Raw genomic sequence first — 24,935 nt, forward strand, 5'->3', positions numbered from 1 at the left:
GCTTTGTAATTTTCTTTTTTGTGAATGTAATAAGAGTGGAGCAAGTATCTTATAGTTCCTTTAATTTTTAATTCTAAAAGTATAATGAATGTCAACATTTTCTTGTTTCTTAAAACTGAACTATTTCTAACTCCGTTTGTGTGAATTACCTAATCCAGGAATTGGCAAACGACGGCTAAATACTGGCTAAATATGGCCAGTTGCCTGCTTTTAGAAATAAAGTTACTGGAACACAGCTCTGCTCATCTGTTTACATGTTGTCTACTGCTGCTGTTGAGCTACAGTGGCAGAGTTCAGTAGTTGCAACAGAGCAAAGTCTAAAATATTTACTATCTGGCTCTTTACAGAAAAAGTTTTCAGACTCTAATCCCATCTCTTAGCTCTTACTCACTCTTGTTCTACCACACTTTATGCTCCTGCAATATCAATGTCAAAGTACTGTAGTTCCCCACATGTTGTGATAATTTATGTTTTAGTGTCTTTACACATGCTCTTCCCTCTGTCTGGAATTTCCCAACTCCACTCTGCCAGGAAGGTTCAGCCTTCCAAACCCTCCTTGAGGGGTGCTCATCCTATAAAGCATTCCCTTAAATTCAAATTCATAACTTTACTTTTTGTTAGAAGATATTGACAGTTGGAATGAGAATCAAGAAAACAGTGCCTGGAAAAGCAGTTTATAAAACTATAGGTGCTATATAAAAGTAACAACTTCTAATAATAACTATTATTATACTTGGCAGCATCAGTGCCCGCCTTTGTTTCTACTTTTATTTCAAACCATTTACAGGGAGCTTTTTGGACCAAAGCACCCCTTTTGGCTCTCATGGAGTAAAGGATCTAAGAACACCTTTCCCATAATCTCTCTTTGTTAAATACCAACAGCATATTTGGGTACCTGGACTAGTTATTTTGGCAACACCAGAGGCCAATTCGGATCAATTAGATGTGTCATCAATTATTGACTAAACATTAAGATGACTCAAAACATCAATCAACCAACCAAACCAAAAAGACCAACTCTCTGAGTTGTCCTGTTTGACTCCACAGAACAAGTTTGGAATCCTAGAGAAGCAATAAACATAAAATTCTGAGAAGATATGCTAAGGCAAAAAGCCTTTCTATCTATTGGTTGCGGGTAATTATGTTGAGAACATAGCTCTGCACTACTATGTATATAGACCTACCTATCTATCTATATTTATTTATATATCTTTATATCTATCTATCTATAATGTATATATTATTGTTAATGGGTCTGCATTCCTCTCTCTGTATCTCCCTTCCTTTGGGAATCAAAAACATCTCATAGAAAATATTTTCATGAAATCTAATATATATAAAAACTGTATATTGTGTGTGTGTGTGTGTGTGTGTGTTTGTGTGTGTTTGTGTCTGTGTGTGAATACAGTGTACTAATTTAAACGATGATGTCCAGTGGATCCAGAAGGAGTTTAGAGATTTCCATTTGCTTTGTGAAAAGTTTGATATGTGTGTTGAAAGCCATGAAGCGAAGGTTCAGATTACGCCACGTGAAAGCTTGGGTGGTTCTGAATGCTGAGTCCCAGAGACAAAAGCTCTTAGTTATAACTGCATTTCTGGAGAGGAGGGCGCCAGTTCGTTCACCACTTCCATTAAGGAACAACTACTTCTTTTAGCGGTGCTTTTCTCTCAGGAAGTGCAATATATAGTAAGGGCAGAAAAATAAGCAAAGGAGGAAATCTGTTATTGATTTTCTTTTCTTCTGTGAAATTACATGAAAGCTCAATGGCTTGGAGCAGTAACTTAGTCAATAAGGCTCCATTTGAGACCACCTTGAAGTTCAGTTCTCTCTCAATCCTTTTAAACTTCCTCTAGTGTTGGATTCTTTTGTATTTAATTATCTTTGGTGCTGAGATACTATGAAGCTTTTTTATTCATCACACCACAGAGGATTTTGCTAAAGGTAAAACTGTAAAGTATTCCCAGACAGTAAATTTCCATCAGTCCTTTTTGGTTAGAAATCAACAGCACTGAAAACCAATCCTTAAAAACCAAGGAAAAAAGACGAAGAAGGTGAATAGTAGGGCTCCTTACTGTAAAGCAATTTTTCAATATTAGGGTTTTGCTGGATTTTCTTGGGTTTGAGCTGCAGAGAGACTAAGCTCAGTGTTTTCTCCAGTGGGAGTGGGGAAGGTCATTTATGTCAGACTCACCATTATGTGAGTGTACGTTCTGGTCATAATACTTGCTAATGTTTATTGAACATTTACTGTGTGCTTGATAGTATGCTGAGTCTTTATATGGTTTCTGTTCTGTAGGGAAGCAATAAGTCGCCTGTGTGAAGCTGTCCCTGGGGCAAATGGAGCCATTAAAAAGCGAAAGGTAAATATTGGTGTGGTTTTTTTGTTTTAGTTTCCCTAACTATGGGAAAGATAGTATCAAAATAGTTGTTAGTTCATTCCACCACATGACCCAAGGTCCAGAATGGCCTTGATTATTTGGCATGCTATCTGAGATGCACTCAAAGTTGTTCTTGTCCCTCAAATTTTTCTGACTTGCCAGACACTGTCTGAAATGGTGATGCCTGAGGGTCAGAGTGGAGAAAGCACCTGGGTCTTTTCAAGTCAGAAAATCTGGTTGCAGAGCTAGGTATTTACTTACCTTTGAGCATGGTATCTCATCTCTCCAAAACTCCATTCTTTTTCCTGTAAAGTTAAGCTGTTGAACCAGATGACCAATTTTGGTACCTTCCAATTTCAATATTTTTTATAGTGTATGTATTCTGCATTTTAACATTTTAGACTTTTAGGACTCCATGTCCTATTTTCAGATGGAAACAAGAGTGCTGGTAGAGGTAAGGGTAATAAATGGGTAGAAGGAGCTTTTCATGTTGAAAGAAATCATGAGATTTGATGTTAGACTTGGATTTAAATCCTGTCTCTGCCACCTACCAACTGTGTGATCTTGATCAAGTCATTTCACCTTTCGAATCCTTGGTTTCCTCATTTGTAAAGTAGGAGAAAATAGCCCTTAGTTTATAGAATTATGTAAGAATTAAATGAAGTGATGTGTAAGTGTCTTGTTTATATTAGGCTTTCAACGCTAATGGTAGTTAGTATTATCCCTAGAATACTTAGTTGCTTTGAAAAGTCCAAAGGGGAGGTGCAATGGCTCTTAAGATAACTATATGAATTATAGAATTATAGACTGTTTAAGAGGGGAGGAATTTTTAGAGATCTCCAAGTTGAACCCTCTCACTTTGCCAGCTGCTAAACTGTGGCTCAGAAAAGAGACTTGCCTTGAGTCACTAGGAAGATCAAGGTCAGCGCCAGCTGTAGAAGCCAGGTCTTCAGAGTCCCGGCTTACTGCTCTATTTCCATACCACCTTGCCTAATTTTTTATCATCACTCATTATTTTGCATAGGGCTGAACCCACTGTCACCCAGAGTGACTCAGATGAGCCACATGATCTGGGAATGTCTGATGAATGGCTCTTGAATTCTAGTAGAACTCCCATTACTAGTTTCTCTGACAGAACCAATGGTCTGTCTGTAGCCTCTAGCCTCCTCCTGCCTCTCATAACCTCTGTGAATAGGAGGTTCCGACAAACAGGCTTATTCACTTATGACTTTCTCATTTCAGGAGTAGTGGGAGTCCACACTCCAAAACAAAATAAAACAAAAGCAAACCAGGCTATCATCTTTCCAGAAAGTACACATGTAAAGAAGTTAAAAAAAAAAAAAGAAATTTTTGAGCTAATTTCCTTTGATAGCTAGCATTTTTATTGAGTACTTAATACATGCCAGGGACTCTTCCATGCACTTCATATTTTTTATATTCTTTTTCCTCCCAATTTGAAAAATTGTGGTAAAATACACATAACATAAAATCTACCATTGGAACCATTTCTAAGGGTATAGTTCAGGGATATTAAGTACATTCATATTGTTGTTCAATCATCACCCCCATCTATCCCCATAACTCTTTTTTTTTAGGAAATAAAGTCATTTATTTGAAGAACAGAATATACTTAGAATTGTTTGCTTCTATAAAGCCCATTTCCCCCAAGCCTTAACTTTGAAATTTCATATTAAGCAATGAAGTTGTTTTACACAATCTAGTTAAACAATTTATTAGGAATAGTCCCATAACTCTTTTTTTTTTTTTTTTTTTTTTTTTTTTTTTTTTTTTTTTTTTTTTTTTTTACAATTACATTATTTTATTTAGGTTTCTTTAAGGAATTTTTGTATTAATATTTTACACATCTTAAATTTTATAGTATATATATAGGAACATATTTATAGAAATATATAGAAATAGAAAATATGTAACCTGGAGGGACAATTCTGAAACACCAGATCCTAAATGATACAAGGCCATTTGTGGACAAAAGTCTCACCTGCTATTTTTCTGGTTACCAATTCTGATGTGTTGCAGAGCGGGAGGGGGTTTCCCTATGCCACTAAGAAATTGTTAGACCCCAGCTGTCCTACAATTCAAATCAATTCTGACCTATCTACCCAGAGATAGCATCAGATTCCATAGGTTAAGGGCTCAGTCTTATATGGCTGTCCTCCTCTCCACTTCAGAGGATAGCAAGTCCTGTGCTCCTCACCAACAGGTTACAAATTGGAGGTTTCGATGACTCCCTCCACAGATTCAATAATTTGCTAGAGAGGCTCACAGAACCCACAGAAACATTTCACTTACTGGATTATTGGTCTATTATAAAAGGGTATAACTCAGGAACAGCTAGATACAAGAGAGGCATAGGACAAAGTATGGGGAAAGGGGGCAGAGCTTCCATGCTCTGCCTAAAATGTGACACTTCCTGAACCTCCACATGATCACCAACCCAGAAGCTCTCCAAATCCCATTCATTTGGAGGCTTTGTTACATAGGCATGACTGATTAAATCATTGGCCACTGGCTATTTTTTTTTTACAGTGTGATGTCAACATGTTTATCTGAAAAATAAATATACACATAATATATAAATTCATACAATCTGAGTAACTACTGCAGAATATTTTTGTCATTGCAGTTGAACCATCAGAAGATACTCCTATGAAAAACTTTAACTCCAAACCATATTTTTGACAGTGTAATGATCCACAGTTTTGTACATTTTAGAGTTCACTATGTTTGATGGCAACTAAGCTGAAAAAATATGCTAATTTTTCCTTCTTATCACCATCATGTGCAAATTACACATATTCTTGATGAACGCAAATGTTACTAAATTCTGCATGTAAATGATATTTAAGTTTTGATGGTTTCACTGATTCTTTTGCCAGTATACCTCCACAAATTACATACTGCATACCCAGAACCCACAAAATAAAATTCAAAATTTCTAGAATCCAATCAAAGATTACCAAGCCTACAAAAAACAGGAAACTATGATCTAAACTGAGAAGAAAAATCTATCAGAGTTGACACAAATGTTAGCATTAATAGACAAGGACATTAAAAGAGTTACAACTGTAATCCATAAATTTAAAAAGTTAAGTAGAAACATAGAAGATATTTTGAAAAACCCAAACTGAATCTTTTTTTTTCTCCACAACTCACACACACACTGTATTTTATTTTTACAAGAGATAAATAAACTGACACCAAGCATTGCAAATGGATGACCACAACAAAAGCAACAATGACTGCAATTACCAAACACGAAGCACACTCACACTATGTCATAATATTGACATTCAGTCCAGGAATCCTCCACTGTAACAGCTCCTTTACTTTGCAGTGAAAATTGATTTGTATATTTTTTGCCTCTGAGTCCTTGTGGGATTTTTAAAAAATTTTTATTCAAACAGAAAGTCACAAAAATTATAATCATCCTCATCAGTTCACTCAGTCCCATGAAATTAATTTTTTCTTCATCTTGATCTTTTGTTAGCACTTTTATGAATTCATCAGTTTTCCATTAGAGTTCTGAAAATGCTTATTCATTCAGTTCAGCAGTATAGTCAGTTACCAGAAACCTGTACTTGTCAGAGTCTTTTCCATGAATTCCTTGAAGATGAAACCCCTTTATAGGAACATTTTTGCAAAAGCATCAGAGTACACCCAGAACTGTCTCAGCAGTTCCTCAGCTACTGAGAGGTTGCTTCCCAGGCTGCAGTCCCCGTAAGGCCCTTAGGAGCCCCATCTCTGAATAGAGCCACACTGGGTCTTAGGGCTTCAAAATGTGAATCGTTTTTGACCTTTCCGCGGAAGGCAGGAAAAGGAAGCCCTCCCCCGACGTTCGGCAGTACGTGGGAAAATGGCGGCTCCCGGTAAAGAGCCTCCCATAACTCTTTTTTTTATCTTGTAAAACAGAAAGTTTATACTCATTAAAAAACAACTTCCCATCCCCCCGCTCCAGCCCCTGGCAACCACCATTCTACTTTCTGTCTCTATGATTTTGACTACTCTAAGTATCTCATATAAGTGGAATCATACAGTATTTGTCTTATTGTGACTGGCTTATTTCACATTACTTCACATAATGTCCTCAAGTTTCATCCATGCTGTAGCACATGTCAAAATTTCCTTCCTTACTAAGACTGAATAAATATTTCATTGTATGTATATATCACATTTTGCTTTCCATTTATCTGTTGATGGACACTTGGGTTACTTCCATGTTTTAACTATTGTAAATAATGCTATGAACATGGATGTACAAATATCTCTTCAAGTCCTTGACTTTCAGTTCTTTTGGGTATATAACAAAAAGTAGAAATTGCTGGATCATATGGTAATTCTATTTTTAATTTTTGAGGAGCTGCTATACTGTTTTCCATAGCTGTTGTACCATTGTACATTCCTACAAATAGTGTACAAGGGTTTCAGTTTCTCCACACCCTTGCTAACACTTGTTATTTTTCCTTCCTTCCTTCCTTTCTTCCTCCCTCCCTCCCTCCCTCCCTCCCTCCCTCCTTCCCTCCCTTCCTTCCTTCTGACTAGTGATAGGTCTACACAGATTTTCTATTTCTTCATGATTTAGTCTTTGTAGCTTTTATGTTTCTAGGAATTTGTCCATTTCATCTAGGTGATCCAGTGTGTTGACATACAATTGTTCATAGTATTCTCATAATCCTTTTACTTCTGTTGAATTGGTAGTAATGACCCCACTCTCATTTCTCATCTTACTAATTTGAGTCTTCCCTCTTTTTTTCTTAGTTTATCTAGCTAAAGGTTTGTCAATTTTGTTGATCTTTTTGAAGAACCAACTTTTGGTTTCATTTTTAACATTAAAAAAACATAAATATTCATTCTGTGACAAAATCCATAACTTACAGAGTGTTGTTATGTTATTTTTAAAGCCTCCAGCTAAGTTCCTATCAACAGTTCTTGGCAAAAGTAATCTTCAGTTTTCGGGAATGAATATAAAACTGACCATCTCAACATGCAGCCTCACATTGATGAATCTTGACAACCAACAGGTAAGATCATGAATGTCACTTATCGTTTAACATATCATCTATTTTTCTAGAACAGTCCGGGCATAATGAAGAGAATAAAGTTTCAGACAGTGTGCCTAGAACTTAATAAGACATGAGGGAAAAAAATCTGCCAAGGATTTATGTGTAGCAGTAATTAGGACAACAGTATTACTAACCCATCACTGGGGCATTTAACTGCTTACATACTTGCCCCTACCTATCGGCTTTGTAATAAGAACTAAGGTGCAAAGAACATATTAAGTACCATTTGGAATATACTTGAGTCAGTCATTTATTCCTCTCCGCTACCCCTCTCCAAAGGGAAAGCAATTCCATCATCAGAACTAACAGACTGTGTGTTGGACTGGGGATGCACATGAAGGACAAGGGGAAGGGTGATGTTAGGATCAATGTTCTATCTAACCGAAATTTAAGCAGAAAACATTTTCTTCCAAACCTTAAGACTGAAAAGCCTTCTCAAATGTTATTGTGTAAACAACTTTTTCATCTTTGATGATTTATGATGCTATGGTGTGCCTGAGTTCTCACTGTAAGCATTATTTCTCAAAGAACAGCATTGCTGAAGCAAATATAAAAGATATACAGGCATTGGGCTAAATATGTACTTTAAACTAGGACACTCTTTTTGGACTTATTTTTTATCTTTTAAACTAAATTCCTTATATCAGGTTATTTATGTATGTTAGACTCTAATTTTTCTTTGTCTAATATGTAGTGATTTGAGGTTCTTAGTATTTAAGTTTTTACTGTGTGGAGTGCTATTGATCAGGGACTCACGCAAGGTTGTTTTTTTTTTTTACATCTTTATTGGAGTATAATTGCTTTACAATGGTGTGTTAGTTTCTGCTTTATAACAAAGTGAATCAGTTATACATATACATATGCTCCCATATCTCCTCCCTCTTGCATCTTCCTCCCTCCCACCCTCCCTATCCCACCCCTCTAGGTGGTCACAAAGCACCGAGCTGATCTCCCTGTGCTATGCGGCTGCTTCCCACTAGCTATCTATTTTACGTTTGGTAGTGTATATATGACCATGGCACTCTCTCACTTTGTCACAGCTTACCCTTCCCCCTCCCCATATCCTCAAGTCCATTCTCTAGTAGGTCTGTGTCTTTATTCCCGTCTTACCCCTAGGTTCTTCATGACATTTTTTTTTCTTAGATTCCATATATATGTGTTAGCATACGGTATTTGTCTTTCTCTTTCTGACTTACTTCACTCTGTATGACAGACTCTAGGTCTATCCACCTCACTACAAATAGCTCAATTTCGTTTCTTTTTATGGCTGAGTAACATTCCATTGAATACATGTGCCACATCTTCTTTATCCATTCATCTGATGACGGACACTTAGGTTGTTTCCATCTCCTGGCTATTGTTTAACGTGAACTTGTCAGTGATAAAACAGTAAGAGGCTTTGAGGTCACATGTAGGTTGAAAGCCTGGCTTTGCCACTAACAAGCAAGGTGTTACCCTACCACTCAATTTTCATCATCAGTGAAATGAGGATTATAGTCTTAAACATAGAGTTTCTGAGAAGATGGACTTAGCAACAGTATGTGTCTTATAGGGTTATTTAGAGGATTAAGTAAGATCATGTAAATCACTGGATGTAAATCACTCAGCACAGTGCCCATTGCATGGTGCATTTTTCCTTGAGGCCTTTTCATATACTCAGTACTTAGCAGGGAAAGCATATTGTAATATGTAAAATTATAAAATTGTCAGTAACATATAAGTACAGTTATAAACATTTTGATTTCCATTTTCTACCAAAAAATTCACTTGCAGTTTTTTTTTTTAATTTTTCTTGGAGTATAGTTGATTTACAATGTTGTGTTAGTTTCTGCTGTATAGCAAAGTGAATCAGTTATGCATATACATATAGCCACTCTTTTTTAGATTCTATTCCTATATAGGTCATATACAGAGTATTGAGAAGAGTGCTATATAATTTATTTATTTATTTATTTATTCGTTTATTTATTTTTGGCTGCGTTGGGTCTTCGTTGCTGCATGCAGGCTTTCTCTAGTTGCGGCGAGCGGGGCTACTCTTCCTTGCGGTGTGTGGGCTTCTCACTGTGGTGGCTTCTCTTGTTGCAGAGCACGGGCTCTAGCAACACGGGCTCATAGTTCTGGCTCACGGGCTTAGTTGCTCCGTGACATGTGGGATCTTCCCTGACCAGGGCTCCAACCCATGTCCCCTGCATTGGCAGGTGGATTCTTAACCACTGTGCCACCAGGGAAGCCCCCCTGTTCTATATAGTAGGTCCTTATTAGTTATCTATTTTATATATAGTAGTGTGTATATGTCAATCCCAATCTCCCAGTTTATCCCTCCCCCACCCTGCTTCCCCCCACTCCTGGTAACCATGTTTGTTTTCTCCATCTGTGACTCTGTTTCACTTGTGATTTTGAGGTTTGCTTTATTTTCTAAATTCAAAAGCAGAATAAAATACATTGCTTACACAGTAGTATAAAACACCATAGAGGAAAATGTTTAATATGAAACAATTTTAAATAGATTCCTGTCTGGTTGAATCAAGATTGGTTATCCAAGAGAGGTGATACCACTGATATCTGACAGCAGAACATATGGGGCTGTACTTGGAAGATGCAGCCAATCTGGGTGGAAGGTGAAACATTAATTGTCCTTCGGATGCTTTGCCCTCAAGACATTTGTGGATGTAAAATTTATTTTTAGTTTTCACCCATGTGGATGGTACCAGGGATGCTCAATTCTTTTAGTTATAGGATTTCATTGAGTATAGGAACCCTTGAATTATCTGAGTTTTGTAGAGGAGGAAGAGTAGGCAAAGTGAGGGCCATCACGATGACAGCTGTGCAGAATCGAATGAGCATTTTTAAAAATGGCTCTTTCCATGGCTGACTGAAGTGAATGGGGAATTTAGGAAGAAGAGGGTTGTGGTGTGTGTGGTGGAGGGCACGTTATTCTCAAAATCTCTGCTACCCTTTTCCAGGCCACTGCAATTAGAGCTTGTATTGCCACACGTCCATAGTCTTTCAGGCGAATAAAAGGAGGGACAGTGGGCATGGGTGGCTTCCACGACCAGTAGTTACAGCAAAGAGCTGCTTTGGGGAGTGGCTCACATCTTTTCTGCACTGGTGGCATCGAAGGGGCTGTGTTCAGCCCACCGCTGGAGTGGGGACCAAAGTTAGGATCTCATTGATATTAGACCCAGGGGCTGATTTTTAAAAATAACTTTGAACTATTCTGCAGACCTGGGGAGAATGGCCACGGGGGATGGGGTTTGGGGTGTAAAAAAGATGTGCCACGCTGGATGCTTAAACTCAAGAAGCTTTATGCGTTGCTTCAAAAGGACAGCTGAAATGTCCAAGAGATAAAGGCAGCAGAGAAGTGACCGTGTGGATGTAGCATGAGAAAATGATTTATCAATTAAATTTTCCTTAAAGAAAACTAGCCTCTGAAGTTCTAAGATAAATACAAATATCCTCCCCCCACCCTTAACTTCAAAGATATACTTTGGACTGAAAACATAACAGCTTCAAGTTTATAGATACATTCATAGATGATAGAGCATTTATGGGTCAGATGGTTCACATTTATCTTCAGTCACTGAGAACATCAAGAATGTAACCATTCACTCCCAGAAAATGTCTCACAGAACCTCAGAGGCAGAAAATAAGATATTAAACACGCAAACATGCAATGCTTGCAATTTTTAAAACTTACCATATTTGGGGATGGGAAAATATATTTTGCAAAAGCAAGTTATAGGGGTTTTTATATAGTCCTTGTTTTTAAAATTCAAGCAACAGGGCTTCCCTAGTAGCGCAGTGGTTGAGAGTCTGCCTGCCGATGCAGGGGACACGGATTCGTGCCCCGGTCTGGGAAGATCAGGCCCGTGAGCCACGGTCGCTGAGCCTGTGCGTCTGGAGCCTGTGCTCCGCAACGAGAGAGGCCACAACAGTGAGATGCCCACGTACCGCAAAAAAAAAAAAAAAAAAACATTCAAGCAACAGACTTCCTTGACATACTTTAATAAGGCGTTAAGCAAAAATGTCAGTCTGGGTAGCTCCTACTCCCACTATTTCTCTACTTGTTTCTACACTCCTATCATCGACTCTAACAGCTACTGAAATTGAGAAGGGTACTAAAGAGATAAGGTAAAACGGGCAGAAAATGGAGACATCCTTCAGTCTCCAAGAGGAGAGGCAATTCAAACACCTACAGAGGCCAGACAGGTAATGCAAACTGTCCAGGTTCATGAACACACAATGGTGCGAGCACAGTGATGAGTGCTACTTGGTCTCCATGTTGGGGAGACAACACTGGGGAACATTGCAAACAGAATACTTTCCCCGTGTAAAGGCCAATCAGATGCTTCCGATGGGATTATAGGTCAAGGGCTGCCAGGTCTTCCACTTTTGGGGAAAAAAAAAAGATGGAAATCTGGGAGTTTTGCTGCTCTCTCTGGATTATGAGATGTTGGTCTTTAATTAAGAAATTAAAATTATAAGCATGAGCCAAACAAAATAGAGGCGTTTTTGAGATGAGCCAATGTGGGACATCTGATCTAAGCAAACATTTAAAGTAACTATGGATAGACCTAGAAAGCTCTCCACAAATCACACTACACACTCATAAGTTTAAGTTCACTCTCCCCATTCCACATCCCTATCTTCTCCCCCCATCAAAGAGTCAGGATTAGAACGTCCCCAGAACTCCTTTCTTTAGTTTATCTGTTTATATAGATGTGTGTATATCTTCATTTAATCCTCACAATTTATAAGGTTCATCCAATTATCCTTATTTTCAGTTCAGGATCCTGAGGCAGAGAGATTAATCTACTCAGTTACAGAGCTATAAGCAGTGGAGCCCAGATTTGAATCAGGTAGGCTGGTTCCAGTCTGTGATTAACTGTAACATTTTAAAATGTTACCATTTTCTACATTTAGTAAATATTAACAAGTATTAATTTCAGTGGTCTCTCAGGTTACTCCCTAGTTTTTTTTTTTTTTTTTTTTTTTTTTTTTTTGCGGTATGCGGGCCTCTCACTGTTGTGGCCTCTCCCGCTGCGGAGCGCAGGCTCAGCGGCCATCGCTCCCGAGCCCAGCCGCTCCGCGGCATGCGGGATCTTCCCGGACCGGGGCACGAACCCGTGTCCCCTGCATCGGCAGGCGGACTCTCAACCACTGCGCCACGAGGGAAGCCCGTCAGTCCTATATTTTACAGAAAAGAACCCCCCTCCCTAAAAGACAGGATGACTGTAACATAAATAAGGCTCCAAGTTGTCCTGCTGTATTGGATGTGTCCTTTACTGCCATAATGGAGCAAAAACATCTGGTACCTTTTTACTGATCCTAAGACCTGTTGGTATATTCAGTTTTACTGGGCACAGCCTCCTAATTCTTATTCACACAGAACATCAGCATCTTAAGAACCACAGTAACATCCTTATTGATTTGGCAGTTTTTCCCAGGTTGGCAAATTCTCTTATAGGAATTTACTGTTTAATTTCCACCAATTAATTTGTAATCTGGTATTTGAAGCTGGAGCACGTTCCCTTATAGTCATTAAGTTTAAATCATAAGGTGATTGCAATCATACAATAAACCAGTATAACACAATAAAAAGTAGTATTAGAGAAAGTATGTATACAATACCATTAGCCAAACAAACAAAATACACAGAACAAGAAATTTTTATTATCCCCAATGCTGGTGCATAACCAATAACAAGCTTAATTAGAGGAGGAGACAGAGGGAAACTTCAGATACCGAGGTGGATTTCTGGGCAGGTTTAAAACCTTTAAGGGTTGTTCATGAAGTCTTTTTTGGGTGTAGGGCTTTCCTTTTACTGGACAATTTTCACTTAACAGTTCTTACATTATGAAGTTCAACCAGAGTCTTTTGCCTGTAAAAAATGAAAAACAGAGAGCAAGTAAAACAGAATATTTCTCTAGTATATACGGATGTTAGAAATAGTTTGTTTTCTTTGTACTTTCACATACACATTAATGTGTAAGTTTGAAACTTAATTATTAAGGACATCTTAATTTTTGACTTTTAAAAATGTTCAAGACAATGAACTTTCTTGAATTAAAAATTACAGTAGCTTTAAAAATGATCAAGATACACGTACAAACAAAATTTCAGATGCTCTTGGAAACACATTTTAAGATATAGCACACATGATACATATTTCTTTTGGGGTTTGATTATCCTTTCGGGATACTGAAGAATACTCGATTTATTTTACACTAAAAATTTAGCTTTTGATAACCACGGCTTGGATAGATCACAAAATGGAACCTGACAGTTTTCTCAATATGCTTTCAGTCCAAATAACTCAAAAACATCTCATGTCCTAAGCTGGATAAATTAGTTACTTTTTCTCATATAATTAATATCAGTGGGCTCTTGTACTGGCAGTCTGTCTTGTTCATGATTTACTCTTGCAAAGCCATCCCTTACAGTAACATATATTTTCCTCAATGCAAGGAAATTAATCTGGACCAATAACAAAGTCAAAGCCATAAATGTTTCAGGACATTCTTGAAAACAGGTTTCAACAGTATTAAGATCCTTTTTCTTTAACAATTTTCTTCCTTTTTCATAACTGTGCAGTCACTATTCTACCAAAAAAAAAATTTTTTTTTTTGAAGACCAAGTTTTTCATTGGCACGGAACTATTTGGAATGAACCCAAGTGACAGTGGAATGCCAGGTCTCTCCTCAAGTAGTTTCCTCCTCTCTTCACAGCGTTTAACTACTCTCTATCAATAATCTCATCACAGCCGAGCTCTTCGGTCAGACGATTGACAACCATGAGTGAAAAAAGCTCTTCGATAAAAGCCAACTGATCAAACGGGGTCTTCTCATAATGCATCTGAAACCCGCCATCCAGAGCTGCTTCTCTTGCTCTGGAGGTTCTCAAAAACATCTTGTTGGCTTCTTCAAGGGCCGCTGATACTCTGTAGCCTGCACCACTCAGCTGCTCCTCTTCCGGATAGTCGTAGTCGTCCTCCCAGTCATCGAATTCCTCGCCCTCGTCCTCGCTCTCGAAATCAGGGCCCGCGATCTGGCCTGGCTGCTCCCCAGGGCCGGACCGGCTAGCGAGGCCTCGCTGCCCCAGCGGCTCCGCCATTGGCTGGGCGGCCTCCTCCTCCATCGGGCCTTCCTCCTCCAGCTGTGGCTGGGCCCCGGCGCGGGAGGGGTTCAGGGATGGCTCCCGGCTCCCGCCGCCTACCTCCATCTGCGGAAGGTCACTCTCGCCAGGCATCACATCCATCTGCAGGTCATTGCTTTCCTCATAGAGCTCGGACAGCTCGTTCATTTCAGACATTGTGCAAGCGGCTCAACCTCCCCGCAAGGCGTTTTCGGCAAGATCGGAGCTACGCGGCCGTGCGGTTGTGCGCTTGCGCAAGCACCGTGCGCTTGCGTGACCTTGTGCGTGTGCGCGACCCCCAGACACCGCCTACCCCTCGGAGCGCTGTTTGGGCGCCGGCAGCTCGCAGTTCCGCCCCGGGAATGTTCCCGGGGCTCGCTAGCTGGCTCTCCGTGTGTACGAACTTCAAACCTAGATGCTGTACGTGCAAGAGCATTGCTTGGCCTCTGACTTACCTAACCGTTCTGCTGCTTATGATGCGATAAGATTGAAAACACATGGCTTATGTAAGACCCCTTACTCCTCCTCCCTCATCGCCCCCCTCCTTTCTCTCCCTCTTTCTGCTCCTACTCTTTCCCCCATCCCCAGGCAGTCGCGTCTGTTCCACGGTTTTATCTGTGTTTTATCTGTGCGCTAATGACCGCTGAATCCGCACTTCCAAACCACACGAAGTTCTCAACCACAGCTCAACATATTTAGAATTTATCCATTCATCTCTCCTATTTTTCTCATTTAAAAAAAGTTAAATTCACAAATAAGCATATTATCGGTGTTCTTTAAAAAACCAGACAAGAAATACATAGTCCCATTGCATTTCGCAGGAGATAAATGTACACTGTTACCAGTTTCGTGTGTATTCTTTAAACCCTTTTTCTTTGCGTTTACATGAATCTTTATGTCCTCGTGGAAAAAAATCTTATTTTTTTTACATGTCTTATATAATTGTCTTCAACTGACAAAATAAGCAAACAAACAAAAAAACCCCTCAGCATTGTCTTGAAGATTTACCTGTTAGTATACATAGACATATATTTTTTCATAGTATTCTATTTGTATAGCTATACTGTAGTTGACCTAACTATGCACAAATAACTTTCTATTTTTTGATATTATAATCTATAGGTAATTGAACATCCACATGTGCCAGTATTTCTCTAGAATAAAAACTTAGAAGTGCACAGGTGGAATTGTGGGGTGTGCATACTTTAGTTTTTAGTGAATGTCAAATTGCTCTCAAATTTGCTGTACAAATTTAAGCTCTAGCCAGCGGTGTCTGAGAATATCCACACCGTTACCAGACATGATTTTGTTGAACTTTAGCAATTTTATGAATTTAATGCCGTCTTGTTTTATTTTTTATAGCCTTAATTTATTGGAGATTATCTTTCAATATGTTTATCGAACATTTCTATCAATATTACCTCTGAAAATTAAATGGTCTTATTTTGGGTTTATTTCTTTTTCTTATTGATATAGGAATTTCTTATAAACTCTGTATATGAATACTTTGTTTCACATGTTACAAATATATTCTCCCTCTTGTTTCTTGTTTTGGGGTTCTTATACAAAAGTTTAGAAATGGGTTTTCATGCAATCAAATCGAAGGGTTTCTTTCCTGTCTTTTTCTTTCTATTAAGATGGATTTACCTACCTCAGAAATCATAAGCATAATTTTTTATCTGTCTTCTAATGTTTGTATAGATCTTTTATGGATCAAACATTTAGTTATAAGTAGCATGAGGACAGGATTTATTTATATATTTTTTCATATATGTAGCTTATTCAGCCACCTCTGCTAATTTAATCAATTTGTCCTTTTTGTCTGCTATTTGGTGCCACATCTATCATAGACTAAAAGACCACAAAAGTGTCAATCTGTTTTTAGACTTTGTAGTCTAATGAATTTCTGTAGTTTTATAATATGTCTTAATAATAAGGAAAATTGTCTCTTTGTTCTTTAAAAAAATTGCCTTAGCTCTTGTTGCACATTTATTCTTCCAATGTGAATTTTAGAAGTAGTTTGAAAAGTTCCCTGAATGGCATTGGTGGAATTTTTATTGGAATTGCATGGAATTTATAGATTAATTTGGGGGAGAATTGACATCTTTATGGTATTGTCTTCTCATCCATAAAGGTGATATATCTCTTTCTACTTGTTCAGGTCTTATTTGTACCCTTCAATGAAGTTTTCCAAAAAGTCTTATGTGATTCTTATTAGTTTTATACTTAGGTTCTCTTGTAAAATGTACCTTCCCCCTCTCCCCCATACAGTGTCAAATTGGCTATTGCTGATACATGGGAATGACGTTGAAATCTGTATATTGATTTTGTTTTTAGTAATCATTTTAAACTGAAACATAAATATAGAAAACATAAATATAGAGTAGTGCACAAATCATAAGTGTATAGCTTGATTATCACAAAATGAACATGTTTGTATAGCCACTACCCAGATCAAGGAACACCATTTGCAAGATCCTAGAAAACCACTTGCTTTCTCTTCCTTTGCACCAAAAGTCACCACTCTCCTGACTGCAAACAGAATAAAATACTTTTGCCTGCTTTTGAACTTGATATAAATTCAACTGTGCAGTATACAATCTTTGTGACAGGCTTCTTTTTGCCCAAGGAATATATTGTTGCTATGTAGTAGCCCCTTGTTTGAATACCACAATGATCATTATTGGGATTGTTTCCAATTTGGGGCTATTGTGAACAGGGCAGTGATTATCCTTATTGAGAAGATCTTTTGGTGTACGTATTTATACAATTCTTTTGGATATACATCTAAGAGTAGGATTTCCTGATCATCATGTATAAGCAGCTTCAGTAGATTCTGTTAAGCAAATCTGAAGACAGGATTAGCCAATTGGTGCATCGTTGTTTTAATGAACCCTTGAAACAGTATGACAAATATATCTCTGCAAGTTGGTCATTACACTGTGGTTTCCAAATAAGCAAGCCTAGAATCTCAAGTAAAAGAGACAATCTTCTTGGCCAACTAACACAATTCACTTGGATAGTCTTACTTCATATTGAAAGTCTTAATATTAGTGCCTTAGTAAGAATACTTTTGGTGGCAGATGACTGAAACTCAGTTCAAACTAACTTATATAAAATTAAATAAATAAAATAGAAAAAATACATAAAAACATAAAGGGAGGGGGGAATGTATTGGTTGAACTGATGAAACACACATTACCCCCTGACTTTTTACTGTTTTTAACTCTCAGCTCTGACTTTTCTCCAGAGTGAAAGTTTCATTTTCCAGCAGGCTTTCCCCACATGGCAGCAAAAGATGGCTCCTAGAAGCTTTGGGCTTATACTAAGGTCTTAAGTGGCAGGGAAAGATGCATTCTATTATTCACCTCAGTTCCTCCCCAAAGATGTTGATTGACTTTGCTGTATCCAGTGGGATGGTGTTTTCTGATGGGCTAGGCCTGGATCATGTATCCAGATGCAAGGAGAGGGGTAATGAGATGGGCGTATCAAACCCACCTGAACCTCATGGTCTAAGTGAGATTATTATAGAAAGTGGGTGGAGTGGTTTCCCAAGGCATGCCGAGCAGCCAAAACCAAAACAAGCAAATGTATGTACATTACTGTTAGATGGTATGTAACTAGGTATAATTAGTTTATAGCATTATACATGTTTAATTTGTTTATGTTTTCCAGATTATTGCAAATCATCATATGCAGTCTATTTCATTTGCTTCTGGAGGGGATCCGGTAAGTATGAATTCATAAAACTTCTTTTTATAAGAGTTAAAAGAACTTCCATGTAAAGCATATTAGCCACTACCTGTCGTTTCCAAATACCTTATTACTGTTTGTGAATAGCCACATATAGCAGGTAATCAAAAATTTGGTTTTGACAGAATATTTCCTGTCACTGATTTTTTTTTAAGTATTTGGATTAGTAGATGAATTTATAATACTCCATTGTGTTATTATCTGAGAAGCTTCTTGCAGATAATATCCAGTTCATAAAAAACAAGCATGTCATACGTGTTTTGCCAGTCCTCCCTCAGAATTCCTTTCAACGCAGAGTTCCAGGCAGATCCTACTAATCAACTGGATTTGGTATACGTGGGGAAGCATATTTGCCATTCTGGCCGTCAACCAAGGCAACTAAATCTAATCCGAAATGAGCAACTAGGTTTGCAGAAACTCATGGAGGGAACGCTGAGCTGGGGAGAGAAAACTTGCAGTTCCTCCCTACCAAGAGGCCATGTGATGCTCGTTTCCCATGAATTGTGCGGGACTGAGTCAGTGCTGTCCCTCCAAGCCTTCTTTGCAGAGTGGAGGGTCATTCCCTGACCTCCAACTGCATCAACTGTGGACCAGAGCAAAAGGAGAGGGTCATTGAAGCTAGGAATCCTGTGACTGACCAAGAAACAAATCTGTTTAAATGGAGGGAGGAGGAGGAGGATTTTGCTCCTCTGTGACATTGTGACATTTTTCTTGTACCTTGAAATATAGAGTTGACCCTTGAACAATGCAGGGATTACGGGCCCCAGTCTTCCACCAAGTCAAAAATCTTCGTATGACTTACTGTGGGCCCTCCATATCCCCAGGTCCTCTATATCCACCCTCCATCCGGCCTTGTAATCTGGCTTCAACAACGACTCCAAGGATGTGTTTGGTAGCAGAGAGGGTTGACTACCAGTCTGAAAAGGCCCACATTGTCTGTTACTTCTCTTCCTAACCCATTATAACTCAACCATCCATGAAGGAACTCGAATACTTTCCTTAAGCAATTTAAAGTAATGAGTTCTATAAGAGTAGTGTGAAAAATAATTGTTGCTGTTTGCCCTAAATTTTCCTTTTCAAGTTTCAATGGTTGCTGTCATTTTAGAATTGGTATGAAAATCTTTATCTTACCCTAGGCATGCCCTGCATGGTGTCTACCATAGTTCTCCAGAATCCTTATTCTTTTTAGACTGTCTTTATGTGCCTTCAGTTCTTTATTTCTTTTGACCAACCAAAGCACTGCCCCTACAAAGACAAACAGTAAAGAATTGTAGCCACTGTGGGAAAGTTTGTACCTACTGAATTGAGTGGCACCCTTGTGCTCTCTGCAGCTGGAGAGAAAGCCTGCTGGTTTTAAAGAGAAAACTGGAGTGACCAGAAGCCTTGGCATTAGAGGTCCCCCGAGTGAAGTTCTACCCTCAGGTCAGGGAGGCAGAATGGTGGAGTGCCAGGCTCTGCAGTCGAGTAGACTTGACTTATTTAGACTCGAAGCTTCAGGGTCCTCATCTGTAAAATGGGGAATGATCACCCTCGCCTCAAGTGCTGTGAGAATTAAGTGGAATGGTGCATGTAAGCTGCTAGCACAGTGCCTGGCACAGAGTGATAACTGTCACCACTGTTGCTAACACACGTCTGTATTTTCTTAGGACACTCACTGAGATAATGTACAGCTTCACATCAGATAACGGTCCAAGGGGTAGGCAACCAGAAGTCTCCGTGGCCCAGTGTAGTACCCATTCTTTCTACCATTGTCCCTCCAAAGTTTCAAAAATACTGGGTGTTTCTCTCACCTCTCCACCTTGCTCACCCTCACTTTTACTCTCGTCTCATAAACAGTTTACTTGTCTTCCTTCTTTCAGCCCTGAAGGCAGTTCTTGGTAATTGTTCTGTGTCTGTATATGCTTTCTTCATCTCAAGAATGCATTATGAGTATGTCAAAATTGAATATATTTCTTACATTTCCCCCCACTATTTGTGCTCTGCTTTTAACATCCTTTAAATTCTCCCAGATATTTACAGTTATAGAATTTTAGGACTGTGAGAACGTTGGAGACTCTTTTGAAGATGAGGAAACTGAGGTCTGGAGAGGCCCCATGACCTCTTTCCCATCAACTGATACAGCAGACAACATTGCTAGCATCATACCACCTCTCCAACTTTAAAATGAGCAGCCAGGCCCCTGGCAGTTGTGGCTTTGCTTCTAAATTACATAATGTAAAGCTCATAGATATGACCTTATTTATTTATAAGATATTTCAAATCTTTTGTCTTTTTGCATAAGAGAGATTTACTTAGGCGTGTGTTATTTTTTTAAAATAACTGAAGGCAAGTTATGCTGGCCCTGAGATCCATTTCCTGTATGATTCATTGTGGGTTATTAAGTGATTGTCCTTGAGGGTATTACAAACATGGGCTTTTATTTCCTGCCAGTTGACTGCATCTTTCCTCTAGAGAGTCGTGCTTCTAATCTGCAAATGGCATTGTGTGTATTTTTTTTCCTGAGAACTGAGATAACAAAAAGCATCTTTAATTATTAAAATCTGATTCATCGGCATACTGTTTTCAATAAAAGTCAGAATTACCAAGTAGCTTTTTGTTTATTTGTTTTTCCAAAGCCAGCAACATATCTCTTTTTTTTAACGTAAGTTTAAATGGTGCTATTATATCTTTCTTTTAAAGTTTTTTATTTTTATACAGTTTTTAAAGGTAAAGTCCATTTACAGTTACTACAAAATATTGGCTCTATTCCCCATGTTTTACCATACATCCTTGAGCCTACCCAGTAGTTTGTACCTCTCACTCCCCGACCCCTGTATTGCCCACCTGCCCCTCCTCCACTGGTAACCACTAGTTTGCAGCACATCTCTTTTTGAACTCCTTAGGTTTTTCATGGGTTCTCTTTTTCAAAAATGATCTCTCCTTTCTATATATTGATCAAATAAGTGCCTTGTATTTTCGCCCTCTTATTCCGTAAGTTGCACTGCACACAAGCAAGCTAACAACCATAAAACCCATGTTTCTTTAATCAACTTATTTTCTGATGTATGTGGTATCTGTTTGGACAACAGGGAAATCATGGTGCCACATCCTAGTCTGTGACACCTTTGTGACTGCGTAACCCCTGGTATTTCAACTTTCAACCATTTTTTGTGAATGTTTGTCCTAACATATTCCCCACCTGCATTCTCTTTTGTTCTTAGTGACATGGTCTGCCTCTAAATTTTTAATCTTCAGATTCTCTCCCCAAGGGGCAGAGAATGTGGACTCCACAGTTGCTAAATATATAGTGTATATTTGTTTATGTTCCCTCCTAGGATGGCTTTCCTTTGCTCGTTAAGCAGAAACCTTAGTATCGGTCCTTGCCTGAGTATCATATCCTAAATGTACTCTTATCATTCAACAGTAACAATCCATTCATTTTAAATGCAATCATTTTCCCTTTTTTATAGGATACTACAGACTATGTTGCCTACGTAGCTAAAGATCCAGTTAATCAACGAGGTATGGAAAGCAACTTCTAGATTTTCTTAAGAGCTGGTATATACCAACTTTAAAAAGAAACAAGCAATTATTTTCGATATGCAAAGTGATGAGAATCACTAGAATGCTATACTGGGGTCTAGAAATATTAAATGCCTCTGAGTTTGAAATAAATAGCCCCGCTAGCAGAGCAAAGTAGAAAAAATATATAGGTGGGATTTAAATCCCACCAGTCATTTGAGTCATTTACATCCCATAAACCAAAAGGCTTATCATCTATTTGTATAAGCGAAAGAGAAGCTGTTCTGGTCATAATAGACGGGGCTGGCTGCCACATCCCCAGTGGACAAATGACTTACCCTTAAGACTGAAACCAGTAACGTCATTGGCCTGCAGTGGCCTTGGCACGTGTGTGTGTGTGTATGTGTGTGTGTGTTTATATGCATTGAGCCTGTGCACTTGATGTTCAGGAGCCTGGCATGTCACTCTGTCTGGCTTTTTCTCATCTTTTGGATCTCAGTGTAAATGTCTCTTCTTCAGAGAGACCTTCTTTGACTGATACACTACCATCTCCAGTAGTATATGCCACCCTGCTGTGTCATAATACTTTATTTCTCTTCTGTTGACAGGTATCCCACATCTTTGTTATTTTATTTACTCACTTGTTTATGTGTTTAGTGTCTTTCCTTTCTACTGAAAGCTCCTGGAGGGCAGGAACCTGTTTATCTGATTCACCGTTGTTTCCCAAGCACTCATCACAATGCCTTGCACATAGGTGATGTTCCGTAACTATTTTTGTTGAATGACTGAGTGAATGGAAGAGTGAGTTGATTAGTTGTCTTATCCCAGGATTTAGCAAGGTTACCTAAGAAACTCTCCTTCCAGCCACACTTTGGATCAGGGGCCTGAAGTTAGGCCATTGAGCCTCTGTAGACAGACATGCTGAGTGTTGCTTCTCATTCCTAACTCTGGAACATTCAGACTCCTCTTAGAGATGAGTGTTAGGTTGCTTCTCCTCCTTAATTAGAGCCTGTGAATTGAGCAGTATCCCCTGTCACCACCCCAGGGGTGGAGTTTGCCCCCAAACATTTATTAAGTACACATGGAGTGGAATTTGGAAATTCAAAGAGCTATAAAGACACAGAGGCGGAAATGTGCGTGGCATACTGGGGACAGGTGAATAAAACACTAGAATGCAGGTTGTGTTTGGAGGAGAAAAAAGTCAAAAGGGCATCTAGAGGGCAGATAGGAGAGAGCTAATAAGTAGGAACTTATTCCTGTGGGCCAAAGGGTGGAGAAGGCTGTTTATAAAACAGAGATTTAGGAAGGTTGATTTGGCAGCAGGATGCAGTAGATGGATTCAGGGAAGGAGGGAGGTCAATTTGGAAGCTCTCGTGATTGTCAGAAATGAAATTATGAGGACCAGCTGCTGGCATAGGACCTGGCACAGAGTAGGTTCTCAGTAAATACAGGCCAAGAGAACATGGCTCGATGAGATGGAAGGAAGGAACAGGTGACAAATACTGTGCAATACTGCATTAAAATAGCCTCTAAGCTACATAATAAAGAATGGATGTTGCTCAAAGAGTTGATAGAAGAGACAGGAACTAGTGAAGGGGAAACGGGGGAGTAGGAACAGAACACAACAAAGGATACCAGAAGAGCAACCTCTTTTAAACAAGCCTGAGCTTCCTTAAAGAATAAAAGTATGCTATTTTTGGGAAGGTCTCTGAACAACAAAGCCCTTTCTCTCAACCTGAAAAGGGCAGGGTGAAAGGAAGAACAAATAGATCAGGAAATCCAGATGTTTAGTAACTTTTTCCATCAGTCACTGAATATCTCAGGCATGTCATTGCCCTTCAGTAAACAGCAGGAGGCGTTCAAAGATTCTGCTCGTTGCTGAGGCTAAGGGTGAGCAGGATCCACATGCTTTCAAATCTCCCTGCTTGCTTAAGTGCCATAAGAGAGGCAGAGAAAATACGATGCAACTCGTTCACTTTGAAATCTCCTGTTCTGGTGTCCGAGTAGTTCATCAGAGCTGAGTTGCTAGAACTCACGGGGATCCCAGCCAGGGGTTTCTGCAAAGGCATTTATGAGAACTATTGACTGAGCTCATGGATGGGATTTGAGAGTTGAGAATAGATTCAGAAATGGTTCAAATAGAGGTTTCATTGTTTTCTTTCTTTAGTCCCCAGCCCGTGTATAGGAAGTAAGAAAGGTGCTGGAGTCAGACAGTCTGGGTGGGAATCATAATTCTTCCCCCATCTCACCATAGGCCTCAGCCAAGCTGTTTCACGTCCTGAACCTCAGTTTCTTTAAGTGGGAGAAATAGCATCTACTTGCTGGTGTTATTGGGAGGAGTAACTGAGGTAATACAGGGAAAGCATCATTTCCTTTACAGTCTCTTATCTTTCTTCTTTAGGGAAACAGGTCTGTTAAGTAGCTAGATGACTTAGAAATCTACGGTGATTTTCTTGGGCAAAAAAGTTAGTATCTCCTCGTCACTTACTGCTCCTTTTCCTGTCCCCTCACCCCTTCTCTTGTTTATCTTGGTTGGGAAGCCTTCTGCGAGAAGCCACTCAGTTCACAACATACCCACTGCTTGCACATCCCTCTAGTGTTAAATCCTTTCCCCTCATCTGAGCCTCTGGACTTTAATTTCTGTACAGAGGTACCAACACAGCTCTTGAGTCCACAAATAATTATTAATTACATACTAATATACAACGGGCTGAGGTAATTGTTGTGGAAGAAAAATAATTCCTGGCCACCATGGGCTCATCATCACGGGGGAGAGAAACAGAACCTGTAGGGTGTGCAGGAGAAGTAGGGGAGCATAGGGAATAGTGCCTGGAGCCTGGCAGGTGCCCAGGTAGGCTTTGTGCAATAAGTGAATAAAGGCGCAGGTGGAAGAGCTGTGCAGTGAGAGCTTGGGGCTGTGGGTTTGGATGGTGGGTAAAGGTGGGACTGCAGAGAAAGCAAAGAGTAGAAGTAGGGGAGCCATGGCTGAAAAGGTAGGGAGATTGTGGAGGCTTTGAATGCCAGCCAAAAAGTCACTGGGAGCTGTTGAAGATTTTGAGCTTTATAAAAAATTATTCTGGCTTCTGC

At 39.1% G+C, this 24,935-nt stretch overlaps 2 protein-coding genes across 3 annotated transcripts in view; one reads left to right on the forward strand and one right to left on the reverse strand.

Annotated features, from left to right (window-relative positions):
- SHC4 (SHC adaptor protein 4) overlaps positions 1-24,935 on the forward strand; it is a 129,786-nt gene that overhangs the window by 61,521 nt on the left and 43,330 nt on the right. For both annotated transcript variants that reach the window (XM_082617900.1, XM_082617899.1), the window contains exons 3-6: positions 2,298-2,361; positions 7,299-7,418; positions 18,270-18,323; positions 21,797-21,848. In XM_082617900.1, coding sequence (XP_082474026.1) covers positions 2,298-2,361; positions 7,299-7,418; positions 18,270-18,323; positions 21,797-21,848 — 290 coding nt within the window. The remainder of the gene's footprint in view (positions 1-2,297; positions 2,362-7,298; positions 7,419-18,269; positions 18,324-21,796; positions 21,849-24,935) is intronic.
- EID1 (EP300 interacting inhibitor of differentiation 1) lies at positions 13,112-14,853 on the reverse strand. Its single transcript, XM_082617901.1, has one exon. It carries the CDS (start codon positions 14,769-14,771, stop codon positions 14,196-14,198), a length of 576 nt encoding a protein of 191 aa, XP_082474027.1. The 5' UTR covers positions 14,772-14,853; the 3' UTR covers positions 13,112-14,195.

The sequence above is a fragment of the Mesoplodon mirus genome (assembly GCF_964341445.2).
Source record: "Mesoplodon mirus genome assembly, chromosome: 4".
Lineage (NCBI taxonomy): Eukaryota > Metazoa > Chordata > Mammalia > Artiodactyla > Ziphiidae > Mesoplodon > Mesoplodon mirus.